The sequence below is a fragment of the Chiloscyllium plagiosum genome, chromosome 29 (assembly GCF_004010195.1).
Source record: "Chiloscyllium plagiosum isolate BGI_BamShark_2017 chromosome 29, ASM401019v2, whole genome shotgun sequence".
NCBI classification, from domain to species: Eukaryota; Metazoa; Chordata; class Chondrichthyes; order Orectolobiformes; family Hemiscylliidae; genus Chiloscyllium; species Chiloscyllium plagiosum.
Genome location: NC_057738.1, coordinates 16,970,115 through 16,986,320, shown reverse-complemented (window position 1 = coordinate 16,986,320; position 16,206 = coordinate 16,970,115). Strand labels below are relative to the sequence as shown.

Here is a 16,206-nt window from a genome sequence, read left to right as displayed (position 1 = left end):
AAGTCAAGTCATACTTCTCCAGAAGTGCGTCATAACATCTTGAACAACTGATTTGAAAAAATCTAAACCGCACATCTGAAGCTATGCTAACTACTCCATGCCTGATGCCTACCTCTGCAACTAAAATTTCAACAGACATTCATCAACTCATCTCAACTGTTAATTAGTATTAAAAGGGAAAATTTGCTTTGTGCAACCATAAACAACAATTACTTGTAGACTTTAACAATGTAAAATTATCACAAGGCACTTTGCAGGATTGTTATCAAACAAAATTGGACACCAAGCCAAATAAGTCAACTTAAGGGCCGACAGCCAAATGTTTGTTCAAAGAAATAGGCTTTCAAGATTAAAGGAAGACAGACAGGAAGAGAGGCAAAGACTAGGAATCCCAGACCTTACAGCTTTGGTAGCTGAACTGACAGCTGCCAATGGTGAATCAGTTAAAATTGCAGCCAGAATTGGAGAAGTGCTGATGTCTCAGATGACTGAGGGGATGGAGAACATTACAGAGATAGAACAGAGGAGTAGTGAAGACATGGAGGAATTTTAAAACAAGAACCAATGTATATCAGTGACCAAGAGGTAATAGGTAAACAGGATTTTAAGAGAGATAGGGCACTAGCAACAGAGTTCTGGATGACTTCAGTACACGGAATGTAGAACGTGGGAGACTAGCTCGGGGTGTGTTGGAAGAGTCAAGTCTAGAAGGGAATGACGATGGTATTGTCAACCATATCATAGGCTGCAAACAGTTTGAGAAGGCCAAGGAAGGATAGCTTACCTTTATCACAACATAGAGTATAATTTGTGATTACATGATTAGGGCCAAAGATACTGTTCCAAAGTGGAAGTAACAAATTAATGCCACCTATTCAACAAGTAACTAACGAGTTATAGGTCCATTCTGGTGTCCGAACTGGATCTCATATTTTTACTAAGGTTTTTTCTGTAAACATACCTAAATTATCACTAATTCTTCATTAGCAATAATAGCATAACAAGTAAATACAGAATGCCATATTGGCAGAGCGCACAATCAGCATTTTCTCATACCACAAATGAATTAGAACAATCCTGGACAAATGCAAAAGTAACTCTGGCTGGATTTGTACAGTGATCTCATGCTCCCAGAGAGAACCCTTGCAGCATAGCTTGGAAGATATTTGCTGTAGTGCAGCTCTTTCTTCAGCCTGAGCTCTCCTGAAGTAAACTGTTAGCAAAACAGGTTAACAGAATATTTTCTATTATCTACTATGTACATAGAGCATCACAACCAAATCAGAAGTTTCGTAGTTGCATTTCATGTTGAATTAACAAGCTTGATTAAGCTGTCCCACTTCATTATTTCACTAAATTGATAACAAAATTATCCTAAAGGAAATTCACCACGAGATTGCCTGAGATGGAGCACTTTAGTTAGGAAGAAAGGCTAAATAGGCTTAGATTGGTTTCTTCAGAGCACAGAGATTGAGGGGCAACCTGATAGTTGCGTATAAGCTTGTGAGAGGCATGGATAGGGTGAATAGAAATCAACTGTTCCCCTTAGTTGAAGTGTCAATAGCAAGGGGATAGAATTTTAAGGTGACAGGCAGGAGGTTTTGAGGGGATTTGAGAGAAAACATTTTTACTCATTGGAGGAGGTCTGGAATATACTGCCTGGGAGGGTTGTTGAGATGGATAACCTCAGAACCTTTAAAAAGTACTTGGTTGAGCACTTGATATATCATAACATTTGACATAGTGCAAGAAACTGAGACCACTGTAGATTTATTGTGGCTTTCAAGTAGATTTGTTGTGCTTGAGGTCTCTTCTGTATTGTATGATTCTGATTCATTTAACTAAAAGGTACTCCCTCTATCCATTCCTATCCAAATGTAATCAAATCACCTTGTTAGCACAGAGAGATTTCATGCATTTTCATTTTCTAAGATTAATTGCTGTAATTTTAAGATTTAAATATTCTAAATTTAAAACATTCTTAAGACAAATTGGGTCACAAAATCACTGTTTTCTCATACAGCTTATTTGATAGCCCTTATTTTACATAAGTGATGCTTTGTACAGTTTTTAATGACTATTATCTTTAACTACATTGTCAAAAAGCTATGTCTTTTTGTTTTTCTGTGTTCTGAGTGTACACTAAAATGGGAAAAAGAATTGATTTAAAAACCAAGGAGGGGCATGGATAGGATAAATAGACCAAGTCTTTTCCCTGGGGTGGGGGGAGTCCAGAACTAGAGGGCATAGGTTTAAGGTGAGAGGGGAAAGATATAAAAGGGCCCTAAGGGGCAATTGTTTCACACAGAGGATGGTACAAGTATGGAATGAGCTGCCAATGGAAGCGGTGGAGGCTAGTACAATTGTAGACTTTAAAAGGCATCTGGATGGGTATATGAGTAGGAAGGGTTTAGAGGGATATAGGCCAAATGCTGGCAAATAGGACTAGATTAGGTTAGGATATTTAGTCAGCATAGATGAGTTGGACTAAAGTGTCTGTTTCCGTACTGTACGTCTCTGTGACTCTGTGACTCTGTGAATACAAGTTAACTTTCCAAACTGAGGGAAACATCCCAAACATTTGTTGCTTCCTCATTCAATAAAAGTACAGACACTACAAAAGCAGTAGCTATCCTTCAGAAACTGTTATGCTATCATCTGATGCTAAAGATGGCTAGCCTCTCTACCTTCATTCCTGTAACTGCAGCTAAAATGACAATCACACAAATGATGATGTAGAGTGAAAATATATTTATAAATATGATCTTATATTTATAATGATGTTTTGCCCGTACCACCGACATATTTGTCAAGATTTACTTTAGGAGAAAGGGAAGGGTTTAGAGGGATATAGGCCAAATGCTGGCAAATAGGACTAGATTATGTTAGGATATCTAGTCAGCATAGATGAGTTGGACTAAAGTGTCTGTTTCCGTACTGTACGTCTCTGTGCCTCTGTGAATACAAGTTAACTTTCCAAACTGAGGGAAACATCCCAAACATTTGTTGCTTCCTTATTCAATAAAAGTACAGACACTACAAAAGCAGTAGCTATCCTTCAGAAACTGTTATGCTATCATCTGATGCTAAAGATGGCTAGCCTCTCTACCTTCATTCCTGTAACTGCAGCTAAAATGACAATCACACAAATGATGATGTAGAGTGAAAATATATTTATAAATATGATCTTATATTTATAATGATGTTTTGCCCGTACCACCGACATATTTGTCAAGATTTACTTTAGGAGAAAGTGAGGACTGCAGATGCTGGAGATCAGAGCTGAAAATGTGTTGCTGGAAAAGCACAGCAGGTCAGGCAGCATCCAAGGAGCAGGAGAATCGACGTTTCGGGCATAAACCCTTCTTCAGGAATTTACTTTATCCTTCTCCTGGCTGGGTCCGTGGCTGGGATGGAACAAGCCTGCCCGAAAGTGAAACCTGGTGGCCTTAGAGATTTGGGTAGGTGACCTCAGGGGTGCTTGTGGCTAGAAGACAAAGCTGAAAATGTGTTGCTGGAAAAGCGCAGCTGGTCAGGCAGCATCCAAGGAGCAGGAGAATCGACGTTTCGGGCATGAGCCCTTCTTCAGGAATGTCCGGGGTCATGCCCGGAACGTCGATTCTCCTGCTCTTTGGATGCTGCCTGACCTGCTGCGCTTTTCCAGCAACACATTTTCAGCTCTGATCTCAGCACCTGCAGTCCTCACTTTCTGCTAGAAGACAAAGACTTATAAGAGCGTCCTGCTCAGATACAGGCTCAGCTTACTGGGCGCTCACTTCCACACGGTTGAGAGTCATAGGCAGAGTGCAAGTTGAGGGGGTAGGCACCTCTGTAGTGCCCAGAGAGGAGACTTCTGAGGGGCCTTTTTATGATTTAATCTTGTTTGTAGTAAACCGTTTAAAAGCTATATGGAATACCCATCTGTGGCACACTGAGTCACAGATACATATTTCAGGTTCAAGAGTGACTAGAATCACTGTGCTGCATCTACAACACAGAACACTGTGTTCAGAGAGCTGGTCATCTGAAGATAGAGACTTTCAGGAAGATAGAGAATAGGCGTCACTGAACAGTCCAAGAGAACCAGTCAGGTAGTGTAGACATTTCCTGAGACAACTTTTCTGGATAATAACTTTACTGTGTTGGATCTGTTAATGGCAATGGTTTTTCAGAGGAATGGAGCAAAGACCCAAACCATTGAGTGGCTCAGTTATACACGAAGAAAACAAGCAGAGTGGAACAGCAGTCATGAAAGGGATTCGTTAGACAGGGGAATGGACAGACATTTCTGCATCCATAGATAGAATAATAGAATGAGAAGCAGGCCATTTGGGCCATGGAGTCCACACCAATCTGTGAACAGCATCCCAAGCAATCCCACACTCCTACCCTACCCACGTAACCCTGCATTTCCCACAGGTAATCCACCAAGCTTGCGCATCCCTGGACAATTTAGCAAGCCATTCCACCTAACATGCACAACTTTGGACTGTGGGATGAAACTGAAACACAAACTGTGAGGCACGGCATTAACCACTGAGCCGTTGTGCTCCTCAGATGTGTTTCTTGGATGGTATGCTGCCCCACTGATGCCAGGGTCAAAAATGTTACAGAAAGACTGCAAGACATTTTTCTGGAGTGCAGGTTCATAGTTTCTTGAAAGCAGAGTCGCAGGTAGACTTTAGTGAAGGCAGCGCTTGGAACACTTGCCTTTATTGGTTAATACATTGAGTATTGGAGTTGGGAGGTCATGTTGCATTATGGGGGTCCAAAACTAGAAGGCATAGGCATAGGTGAGAGGCGAAAGATTTGAAAGGGACCTAAGGAGCAACATTTTCACGCAGAGGGTGTTGCGTGTATGGAATGAGCTGCCAAAGGAGGTGGTGGATGCTGGTAAAACAACGTCTGAAAGGTCTCTGGATGGCTATATGAATAGGAAGGGTTGAGACAGATATGGACTAAATGCTGGCAAACGGGACTAGATTAATATAAAATAACCGGTCAGCATGAATGAGTCGGACTGAAGGGTCTGTTTCTGTGCTGTACATCGCAATGACTCTATGGGGTGGAGGCAAGTTCAATTAAGGCATTGAAGATGACTTTGAATATCTATTTGATTAAAAACAATGTGTAAGGATATTTAGAAAAGGCAGGAAAATGGTACTAAATCATAATGCTCAAAGACTGGTACACATTCGCACTGAATGGCCTCTTTCTGTGTCCTAATACTTCTGTGATTCCATGGTTATGGAAAGGTTATAGTGGAGATCCCCAGGGGTATCAAGAACCTTGCTTTCCCCAGTATATGGTGATAATCTAGACATTTTAGAGTGGCACAGTGGTTAGCACTGCTGCCTCACAATGCCAGTGATCTGGGTTTGCGCCAGATTCTCTGGTTTCCTCTCACAATCCAAAGATATGCAGTTTAGATGGATTGGCTGCGGTAAATGTGGGGTTACGGGTAGGGGGTTGGAGGGAGAGTGATCTGCGTGGGATGCTCTTTGTAGGGTTGGTGCAGACTCTTTCTGCACTGTAGAGATTCTATGATTCTAAACTTGGTATACAGAGTACAATTTCAAAGTTTGTAGATAATACAAAGCATTGGAGCATTGTATATTATAAAGAGGGCAATGCAGAGCTTCCAAATCGCATTAATACTTTAACTGGGTGACAGACGAAGTTCAATGCGGAGAAGTACAATGTGCAATATTTTGGTAGACAGAACATGGTGAGACAGTGTAACATCTGGGAACTATATGTCAGAATGTACATGAGAAGAGATCTGGGAGTATGAAGGCATAAGTGAAAAGTAACAGGACAAGGAGAGATAGCACCATGATAGATGGTGGGATTTGAATTAAACTGAAATAAAATCCAGAGCTGAAGGCTACGCTAGTGGCCACCATTGATTGTCATAAAGAAACACCTGGTTCACTATTGCCTTTTGGAAAAGAAAGTTGTCCATCTTAACCTGCTCTGATACAAGTGACTCCAGACCCACTGTAATATACCCAGTAATGGCCTGGAGAGCCAATCAGTTCAAGGGAAATTAAAGATGGGCAAAAGTGTGATCTTGCCATAGACACCCACATCAATAGAAAAATAAAGAAACTCAGAATTCGAGGCTTTATTAATAGGGGCAAGAAAAAAATCAGTTATAGAGAACTTATAAAAGACATTAGTTAAGACCACAGCTGGAGTATTGTGTTTGTAATTCCCAGGCTGCCACCATCAAGTGGATAGCTGCCTTCACCAAGAAATCACTTCTGCAAAAGTCTAGTGGAAGCTGCTCAGTGTTGGGTAAATGGCACACCACATTACAGCTTGAATTTGCATACAAATCCATCTTTAACCCGTCTCTGTTGCCATGTCAAGATCCAACTCTGTGCATCTGAGAGAGGATTCTTCCGTTTAACTGGCTGAAGAGAAATACAGTTACTTGCACTGCTCATAAAACACTCAATATTTCCTGTGAAATATGTTGTGCTGAAACAGACAATAAATTACAGCAGACTGCCCTCTAAATTCCAGGAAAACCTTGGGGATAACCTTTAGCAAAGTGATTGGTGAACACACTTCCTGTAATGCTGACTACAATATCCAGTCCATTTTAAGCAGCACAAAATATAAATATTAAGTGTTTATATTTTGATATCAGTTCAAGGCTGCTGATGTGAGCATTACTGACAAAGTCGTCAAAGAAACATTACTTTATCCTTCAGCAATCTGTGTTCAGTCAGCAGAGTTAAAGGTTTAAAAAGGGCTGCTTCTGGGAGCATTTTTTGATAATTAAGAAATAGTGCAATAGAAAGTGCATCATCCTCTGCCATTTCCACCACCTCCAGTCAGACTCCACCAAATAAATATCTTCTTCCCCACCCTGATCTGCATTCCAAAGAGACCATTCCATCTGCGACTGCCTCATTAGGTCCACGTCCCCCACCAAACAACCCTCCACACCTGGCAGTTTCCCTTGCCGCAGCAAGAGTTGTAAAACCTGTATCCACACCTCCACCTTCACCTCAGTCCAAGGCCCTAAAGGGTCATTTCAAATCTAGAGATATTCTGGTAGAGATATTCCTGCATATCCACCTACCTCATCTACTGCATCTGTTGCTTTTGATGTTGTCTCTGCTACATCAGGGAGACAGAATGCAAACTCATGGAGCGGCTCAGGGAACATCTCTGGTACGCACGCATCAAAAAACTCCACTGCCCAGTGGCCAACCATTTCAACTCCCCATCCCTCTCCCTTGTCAGTCCTGGGCCTCCACCACCGCCAAATCAAAGCTACCCGCCAACTGGAGGAAGAACGCCTCAGCTTCTGCCTCAGGACCTTACAATCAAATGGCATCGACATCGACTTCACCAGTTTCCAAATCTCCCCTTGCCCACTTCATCCCAGATTCAACCTTGCAACTTTACACAGCCTTCTTACCTGACCTACCTATCCATCTTGCTTCCCACTTATCCGTTCCAGCCTCTCCACCTATTTATCACAATTACCTCCCATCTGTACTCACCTATTGCCTTCCCACCTACCTTTCCCCAGATTCCCCCCCCCCCCCCTCCCCCCCCCCCTAGAGCTTATGCCCGAAACATCAACTCACCCGCTCCTCGGATGCTGCCTGACTTGCTGTGCTTTTTCCAGCACTACACTTTGACTTTGAAAAGCTCCAGCATCTGCAGTCCTCACTTTCTCCTACATTGGCAAGTGTATATAGTTTATATATGATAAATGGGGGTTATTGGTGGATTCAGAAAAAGTGAACTCAACTCAGAATACATATTACGAACTGAAAGCTGGAAAAGGAATTGACTAAAGTGCTGCAGAGTTGTTTACTGTAAGCAACTACAAAAGAGCTAACCCAAGGTAACAGCATTGGATATGTTTTAAATGTTGGATAACACCAGCAATATTACTAAGGATAAAGGAAAATTTAGGAAGTATCAGAGCCATTTAGTGGTATGATTGAGGTGGTGTGGAGGTAAAAAAGTCATCAGTATTAGTAAATCAACTGTTAAATCAAAAATTAGCAAATAAATGTTGGTGTATTAAGTTCATTTTTGTTTTCAAACTGAAGTATTTAAGATCAATGTGAAGTAGCCAATGTATTTCTATTTTTTCAATGCACCCATCCCATTCCAAAGTAAATTTTAATTCGCCTGACCCATCACCTTTGTTTTCTTTTATTTCTTAGTCATAGAGTCATAGCGATGTACAGCACCGAAATAGACCCTTCGGTCCAACTCATTCATGCCGACCAGATATCTCAACCCAATCTAGTCCCACCTGCTAGCACCCGGCCCATATCCCTCCAAACCCTTCCTATTCGTATACCTATCCAAATGCCTTTTAAATGTTGCAATTGTACCAGCCTACACTACTTCCTCTGGCAGCTCATTCCATACACATACCACCCTCTGAGTGAAAAGGTTGCCCCTTAGGTCTCGTTTCCATCTTTCCCCTCTCATTCTAAACCTATGTCCTCTAGTTCTGGACTCCCCCACCCCAAGGAAAAGACTTTGTCTATTTATCCTATCCATACCCCGCATAACTTTGTAAACCTCTATAAGGTCACCCCTCAGCCTCCGATGCTCCAGGGAAAACAGCCCTAGCCTATTCAATCTCTCCCTATAGCTCAAATCCTCCAACCCTGACAACATCCTTGTAAATCTTTTCTGAACCCTTTCAAGTTTCACAACATCTTTCCGATAGGAAGAGAACAGAATTGCACGCAATATTCCAACAGTGGCCTAACCAATATCCTGTACAGCCGCAACATGACTCCCAACTCCTGTACTCAATACTCTGACCAACAAAAGAAAGCATAACAAACGCCTTCTTCACTATCCTATCTACCTGTTATGAACTTGCACTCCAAGTCTCCTTGTTCAGCAATACTCCCTAGGCCCTTACCATTAAATGTATAAGTCCCGCTAAGATCTGCTTTCCCAAAATGCAGCACCTCGCATTTATCTAAATTAAACTCCATCTGCCACTTCTCAGCCCATTGGCCCACTTGGTCAAGATCCTGTTGTAATCTGAGGTAACCCTCTTCGCTGTCCACTACACCTCCAATTTTGGTGTCATCAGCAAACTTACTAACTATACCTCTTATGCTCACATGAAGAAAAGTAGCACACCCAGCACCGATCCTTGTGGCACTCCACTGATCACAGGCCTCGACTCTGAAAATCAACCCTCCACCCTCTGTCTTCTACCTTTCAGCCAGTTCTGTATCCACATGAAGAGTTCTCCCTGTATTCCATGAGATCTAACCTTGCTCACCAGTCTCCAATGGGGAACCTTGTCAAACGCCTTACTGAAGTCCAGAGAGATCACATCTACCGATCTGCCCTCATCAATCCTCTTTGTTACTTCTTCAAAAACCTCAATCAAGTTTCCCATGCATAAAGCCATATTGATTATCCCTAATCAGTCCTTGTATTTCCAAATACATGTACATCCTGTCCCCCAGGACTCCCTCCAACAACTTGCCCACCACTGACGTCAGGCTCACTGGTCTATAGTTCCCTGTGTTGTCCTTACCACCCTTCTTAAACAGTGCTGCATAATCATTTCCTCTCTTTTTCTTCACCTCTGTTTCTCAAACTGTTCAGCTGAAACTAGGGAGTCACTAGACAGAGAACTATGGTCCAGCATCATAAAACACTTGACAAAACCAAGTAACAGTCCTTCATCCTGATCTTTTGTCAATTGGCTAAAAACAGGTCAGACAGATTTCAAGAAATGGTGTAAAATGACAAAAGCAACATGGCAGACCAATTTACATCTCATTTTTATTTTTATCAATTTGAATAGATTTATGGTGGCCTGTTTTCTATTTAGTAAATAAAAATCAAACTCCACTCTATAAAATCTAAATTTGTATATCTCTGGAATTGCGTATGCGAAATTTCTAATCACCTGAAACAATCAATTGCTCCTTATGTTTTATGCTGATTCCAGCAGGCAAGAGAATGTGATTTAAAGAGAGTTTTTCTAATTCAACCAAACGCTGTTTTCACAATAGGGTTAATGTATACGAAGCATTTGTAAATTACCTGTGGACCTTTCCTCCATAGAAAGGCTTTGTATGGAATGTGACTGCAGCAGAGTAACCAGACTTGGCACAGTTAATACTGACTTTACCCCCTAGTTCTACCCAAGGGACTGTCAATATTGAACGTGCATAGGCACTTGGCAATGTAAAAACATACTCCTCATCGTGCTCTCCAAGGAAAAGAACACCTGGAAAAGATGGGAAGCATTGAAAATAGTAATGTTATATAAGTTGGACATATAGCAAATATTGTTCAAGTGAACAACAGATCGTCATTTTCCGGAAAGAAAACTGAAGTTATACAGATCAAGCATCTTTTGCATCTTATTTACCTTGCATTGTGTTTTCTCTGCATATTTTGCAAAAAATGCAGATTGAAAAAACACTGCAGGTTTTATTGAACATGGGCTGTACATTTTAAAATAACACACCTGTACTACATCACTGTTAGAAACTTATCAACTTTTGCTGCTACTGCTTCTTATGCAGTTACTCCTGCCAGGAAGTCTGCTGTTATGATATCTGTCTCAAATCATCCTTACACATCCACTGTAGCATATCTGCAGCCATTCTGCAACTTCTGTCATCCAACTACAACAAGGTTGACCCATTTCTGCTGCTCTCCACTTAGGAACAGGAATAAGCCATTCAGTCCTTTGAGCTGAAAATATGTTGCTGGAAAAGCGCAGCAGGTCAGGCAGTATCCAAGGAGCAGGAGAATCGACGTTTCGGGCATGAGTCTTTCTTCAGAAATGAGGAAGAAGAAAGGCTCATGCCCGAAACGTCGTTTCTCCTGCTCCTTGGATGCTGCCTGACCTGCTGTGCTTTTCCAGCAACACATTTTCAGCTCTGATCTCCAGCATCTGCAGCCCTCACTTTCACCTATTCAGTCCTTTGAGCCTACTCCGCCATTTATTACATTCACGGCTGATTCAACACTTCAATGCCTTTCATTCACAATGTCCCGCTAACTCTTTATGACATTGATACCCAAAAATTTATCAACATTGAATTTAATTATTCTCAAAAGCTGAGTTTCCCTGGTCCTCTAGGGTAAAGAATTCCAAAGATTCACAATCCTGAGTAAAACAAAATCTTCTCATCCTGGTCCTAAATGGCATCCCCTAATTTTTAGATTGTTCCTCCTGGTTCTGGTTCTAGACACCCAACCAGCGAAACATCTTATCTGCATCTACCCTGTCTATCCCTTTAATTATTGGAATGTTCTTTGAAACTACAATGTCTAGTTTGCCCAATCTTTCATCATAGGACAATCCTACCATCCCAGGAATATGCATCATATGAACATTCATTGCACTGCCTCTCTGGCAATGTGTTTCTTGAGATAATGAGACCAAAATGCACACATTATCTGGTGTGGTTGAACCAAGCTCTAACGCAACTGAAGAAAGACTTCGCTACTCCTGTACAAAAATCCTTTTGCAATAAAGGCTAACATTCTATGTGCTTTCCTAACAGCTTGCTGCATTTGCATGTTAGCCTTCAGTGATTTCCTGACAAGAACATCCATGATAATATGCTCAATCATATCATTTTTACCCAAGTGTCCATTTATCATATCCTTGATGATAGAAAAATGCTAGAATCTATCACTGATGGAAGGCTGACAGGAGTTAAGATTTCATTGGTTTCTCATTGGCAGAACTCAAAAAAAGACTTAATCTCAGGAGATTCTATGTTAGCATAAGAGACTTGCTTCAGTTAGTCAACAGGATGGAAATCTATGATTACACTAAGTTGGCAGAATTGTTTTCCATACATATCATCACTAAAGTAAGTTCTGATGATAGAATTCAGAAATGTTCATGAGAAGATGCAGATGATTAGAAAGATAAGTAGTAATAAAACCAAGTTAGTTCTGTAGTTGCAGTTTTTCCATTTGCTCATTTCTTACATAATGGGGTGAAATTTGCAAGCTTCTAATCTGCATGAATCATTTCACAATCTCTGGAATTTTGGATGATTACCAATGCATCAATTATCTTTACATACATTTCATTCAATATGGGATGTAAGGTTCAGGTCCCAAGGATTTACCAACTGTCAGCCCTAATAATTTCTCAAGTCCAACCTTGTTACTAATATTACTTTCCTTCAATTCCTAATTTTCTCTAGTCACCTGGGGTGGTGGGGGGAGGGGGGAGGGGGGTAGTGGAATCTCTAATTCTAAGAGACTTCTTGAATTGTACTCAGTGAAAACAGATTACAAACTAAATCGCTTAGCTTCTTTGTCATGTCACTATTCCCCATTATAATTCTCCTGACTGTTTTTAATGAAACGACATTTGACTTAGCCAAATGTTTTTTTTCTACATACCTGTAGAAGATTTTTCTGTCTATATTTGTGTGTTCTTGGTCCTCAATTGCTATATTCTCAGTCTTACCATTTTTGGCTAATTTATAAACCTTTCCTTGTAATTTTATAAGGCCCTGACTTTCTTTGACAACCATGAATGACTGACCTTTTTTGAAGTCTTGTACTTTGAAGGAATGTTCACATGTTGTAAGTTATGTATTAGCTCTCTAAAGACCAACGTGCAGTTATGCCTATTAATGTACTTTCCCAATACAGATCAATTTGTGCTTCATGCTTTCATAATTTCCCTTATGCAAATTAAACACCTTTGCTTCAGGTTGAACCACCTTACTTTCAAACATATTGTCGTCACTCATCTCTCAAGGTTCTTTTACAACAATATTATTAATCAGCTTTCTCATTACATAATATTTAATCCAAAATAGCATGTCCTCTGGTCCGCTCTTCAACATGACTTTCCAGCAAACCATTCCTATGACACTCCAAAAACCTGTCCTTCAGTTTTATTGATCAACTGGATTACCCAGTCCATGCCTGAATTCAAATCACCAATGATTCCAGTGTTGCCCATCCTACAAGCTTCTCTCATTTTCTGACATGCCCCAATACCATCAATCCTACAATTGCACTATCAGTACTGACCACCCATTTCAAACTTCAATCTAATTTCTCCTAGTGTCTTTTTTGCCGTCATTGTTTTGTCTTTTTGATGTTCAAAGTCAATTCATATTCTAAACTTCCAGATTTTACTTAATCTATGATACTTTGAAAGGCCTCTTATGATTCCACAAGCAGTGCTGTGTTGTCAGTCTACAAGCTTGTGTTCTTATGCCCAATTTTTACTCATGGAGGTATATCTCAATCTTTGAATACTTTCCCAGTGTACTGTTTGAATAATTTTGGTAATTGTACATAGCGTGGTCATACTCTTTACTTGAAACGTATCTGATGGTCCTTCTTTTTGGCTTGACGCTATTTGCTCCCAATGTAAGTTCCAGATAAACCTTTTAATATAGACAAATTACCACATTCAGATCAAATATCTTCCAGGATGTTAAGTAAAACAAATGTTGACTGTCATTTTCAAACCTGTCTGATTTCAAATGAGATGCCAGAGCACTGCGATTATTGTCATTTTGTTTAAAAAGTGGAAAAGGAATAGACTAACTCATTGGAGACATTTCACCCGAAGCAGGATGGTCTAATTATTGGAAAATTTTCTAATGGACAGTTAGAAAGGCATGGATTAACCAAGATGGATAGATTTATTAAGGGAAGTTTGTATTTGACGAAGTTGACCAGAATCAGGGCTCAGAGATGGAGTACATTTTATGTAGTCGACATAAGATTTTAGCAAGGTATTTTGTAAAAGTCCTTTCAGATCAATTTTTGAAAGTTCATGACATTCAAGGAAAAGTGGCAGAATAAATCCAAAATTAGCTGAGTGATGGGAAAAATGATAATGATTTTTGTGGTTTGTGTTAGGATGGTTTTTGTGACGAGAAGGGTGTTCCTAATGGATTTGACATGGCTCATTGCCAGCTTTCTTACTTTTTGAAATGTAAAATACAGAATAATTGGATGGATTATTAACAAATGTAGAGAAACACCAACTAAAAAACAAAATGGAAGTACTAACATTGCACTTATTGATGAGACCAGAATTTACTTGCACAAGCATAAATATTAGCTGTCAGATTTCAGTGTCTAGCAATATGCTTGTGATAGTGTAGAATAGGATCTGTACATCGTGATTCCTTTAGTTTGAGGTTAACTTTAGCTAACTCTCTCTGATCGAACTATCGTCTGGACCCTTTTATCGAGGTGTTCAAAACAAAACAACCACACCTTGTGGCAATAGAAGTATCTTGGCATGAGATCTGAAGACTATCACAGAATCCTTACAGTGTGGAAACAGACCATTTGGCTCAACAAGTCCACACCAACCCTCCAAAGAGTAATCCATCCAGATCCATTCCCCTTCCCTATTGCTCTGCATTTTCCCTGACTAATGCACCTAACTCTGAATATTGTGTGCAATTTACCATCGCCAATTCACCTAACCTGCACATCTTTGAATTGTGGGAGGAAACCGGAGCACCCGGAGGAAACCCACGCAGACACGGGGAGAATGGGCAAACTCCACACACACAGTCGCCCGAGGCTGGAATCAAACTCGGGTCCCTAGCTTTGTGAGGCAGAAGTATTAAACACTGAACCATCAAAATTATGCAGCAAACTGGGAGGACAAATCACCGTCAATAATTGCTACTAACAGTGACAAAGATAAGACAATGGAAATTAACTTATCAGACTGCCAGAAAAGCTGAGATAGATCTGGTCACCAGACATATTTCAAAGTTGCTAAAAAGGTAGAAAATTCTTCAGATTGCTTTCAAAATTCCTGTACTAGTATGTATCCAGAAACATATATCAAATTACATCAAGGGTTTGAATTTACTTTGGCGCTTGCAACTGTTTAATGTGACGTGCACAGAGCAGCAGACATCTCTTCATAGAACTCAGATACTGCCTTATCTTGCTCTTGAGACTTCCACATGAGGCTGCAGTTTACACTACTGAAGATTAAACCAGGATTGAGAATACGAAGAAAGTCTTCATCATGTGTGCGACCATGCATGGATCTGAGATTGAACAACAATTAGATGAAACTGACTCCCTAAATTATATGATCTGTGCAACAATGGAACTGTCTGATGTAAGCCAGAGAGGCGGGGTGGGGGATAAATGCCGTCCAGATAAATTGGATCCCTGCAGTTGTGCCAGAAAGCACACTTTCTCTTCTCAACTAAAGTGCAAAAAGAAATTTACCCAAGCAATAAAACGAATTAGAGACACTGCCTTATAGAGAGAGGTGGGAAAATATGCAGCAGCCCAATGCAAAGGGCCTAACAGGGAAGGCAGATGAACTCAGGGCATGGTTAGGAACATGGGACTGGGATATCATAGCAATTACAGAAACATGGCTCAGGGATGGGCAGGATTGGCAGCTTGATGTTCCAGGATACAAATGCTACAGGAAGGATAGAAAGGGAGGCAAGAGAGGAGGAAGAGTGGCGTTTTTGATAAAGGATAGCATTACAGTTGTGCTGAGGGAGGAACTTCCTGGAAATACATCCCGGGAGGTTATTTGGGTGGAACTGAAAAATAAGAAAGGGATGCTTACCTTATTGGGATTGTATTTATAGACCTCCTAATAGTCAGGGGAAAATTGTGAAACAAACTTGTAAGGAGATCTCAGCTATCTGTAAGAATAATAGGGTGGTTATGGTGGGGGATTTTAACTTTCCAAACATAGACTGGGACTACAATAGTGTTAAGGATTTAGATGGAGAGGAATAGAGATGGAGTGTGTACAAGACAATTTTCTGATTCAGTATGTGGATGTACCTACGAAGGGAGGTGCAAAACTTGACCTGCTCTTGGGAAATAAGGAATGGCATGTGACTGAGGTATCAGTGGGGGAGCACTTTGGGGCCAGCGACCATAATTCTATTAGTTTTAAAATAGTGATGGAAAAGGATAGACTAGATCTAAAAGTTGAAGTTCTAAATTAGAGAAAAAACAATTTTGACAGTATTAGGAAAGAACTTTCAAAAGCTGATTGGGGGCAGATATTCGCAGGTAAGGGACAGCTGGAAATTGGGAAGCCTTCAGAAATGCGATAATGAGAGTCCAGAGAAAGTATATTCCTGTTATGGTGAAAGGAAAGGCTGGTAGGTATAGGGAATGCTGGATGACTAAAGAAATTGAGTTAAAAATCACACAACACCAGGTTAT

The 16,206-nt window shown here is 40.5% G+C and overlaps 1 protein-coding gene across 2 annotated transcripts in view; it reads right to left on the bottom strand.

Annotated features, from left to right (window-relative positions):
- The window catches only part of LOC122564402 (oxysterol-binding protein-related protein 10-like), a 256,567-nt gene that overhangs the window by 28,956 nt on the left and 211,405 nt on the right, over positions 1-16,206 (bottom strand). For both annotated transcript variants that reach the window (XR_006315905.1, XM_043719213.1), the window contains exon 9: positions 10,069-10,255. Coding sequence is in view for 1 of the 2 variants with exons in the window: in XM_043719213.1 (XP_043575148.1) it covers positions 10,069-10,255 (187 nt within the window). In the remaining variant the exon portion in view is untranslated. The remainder of the gene's footprint in view (positions 1-10,068; positions 10,256-16,206) is intronic.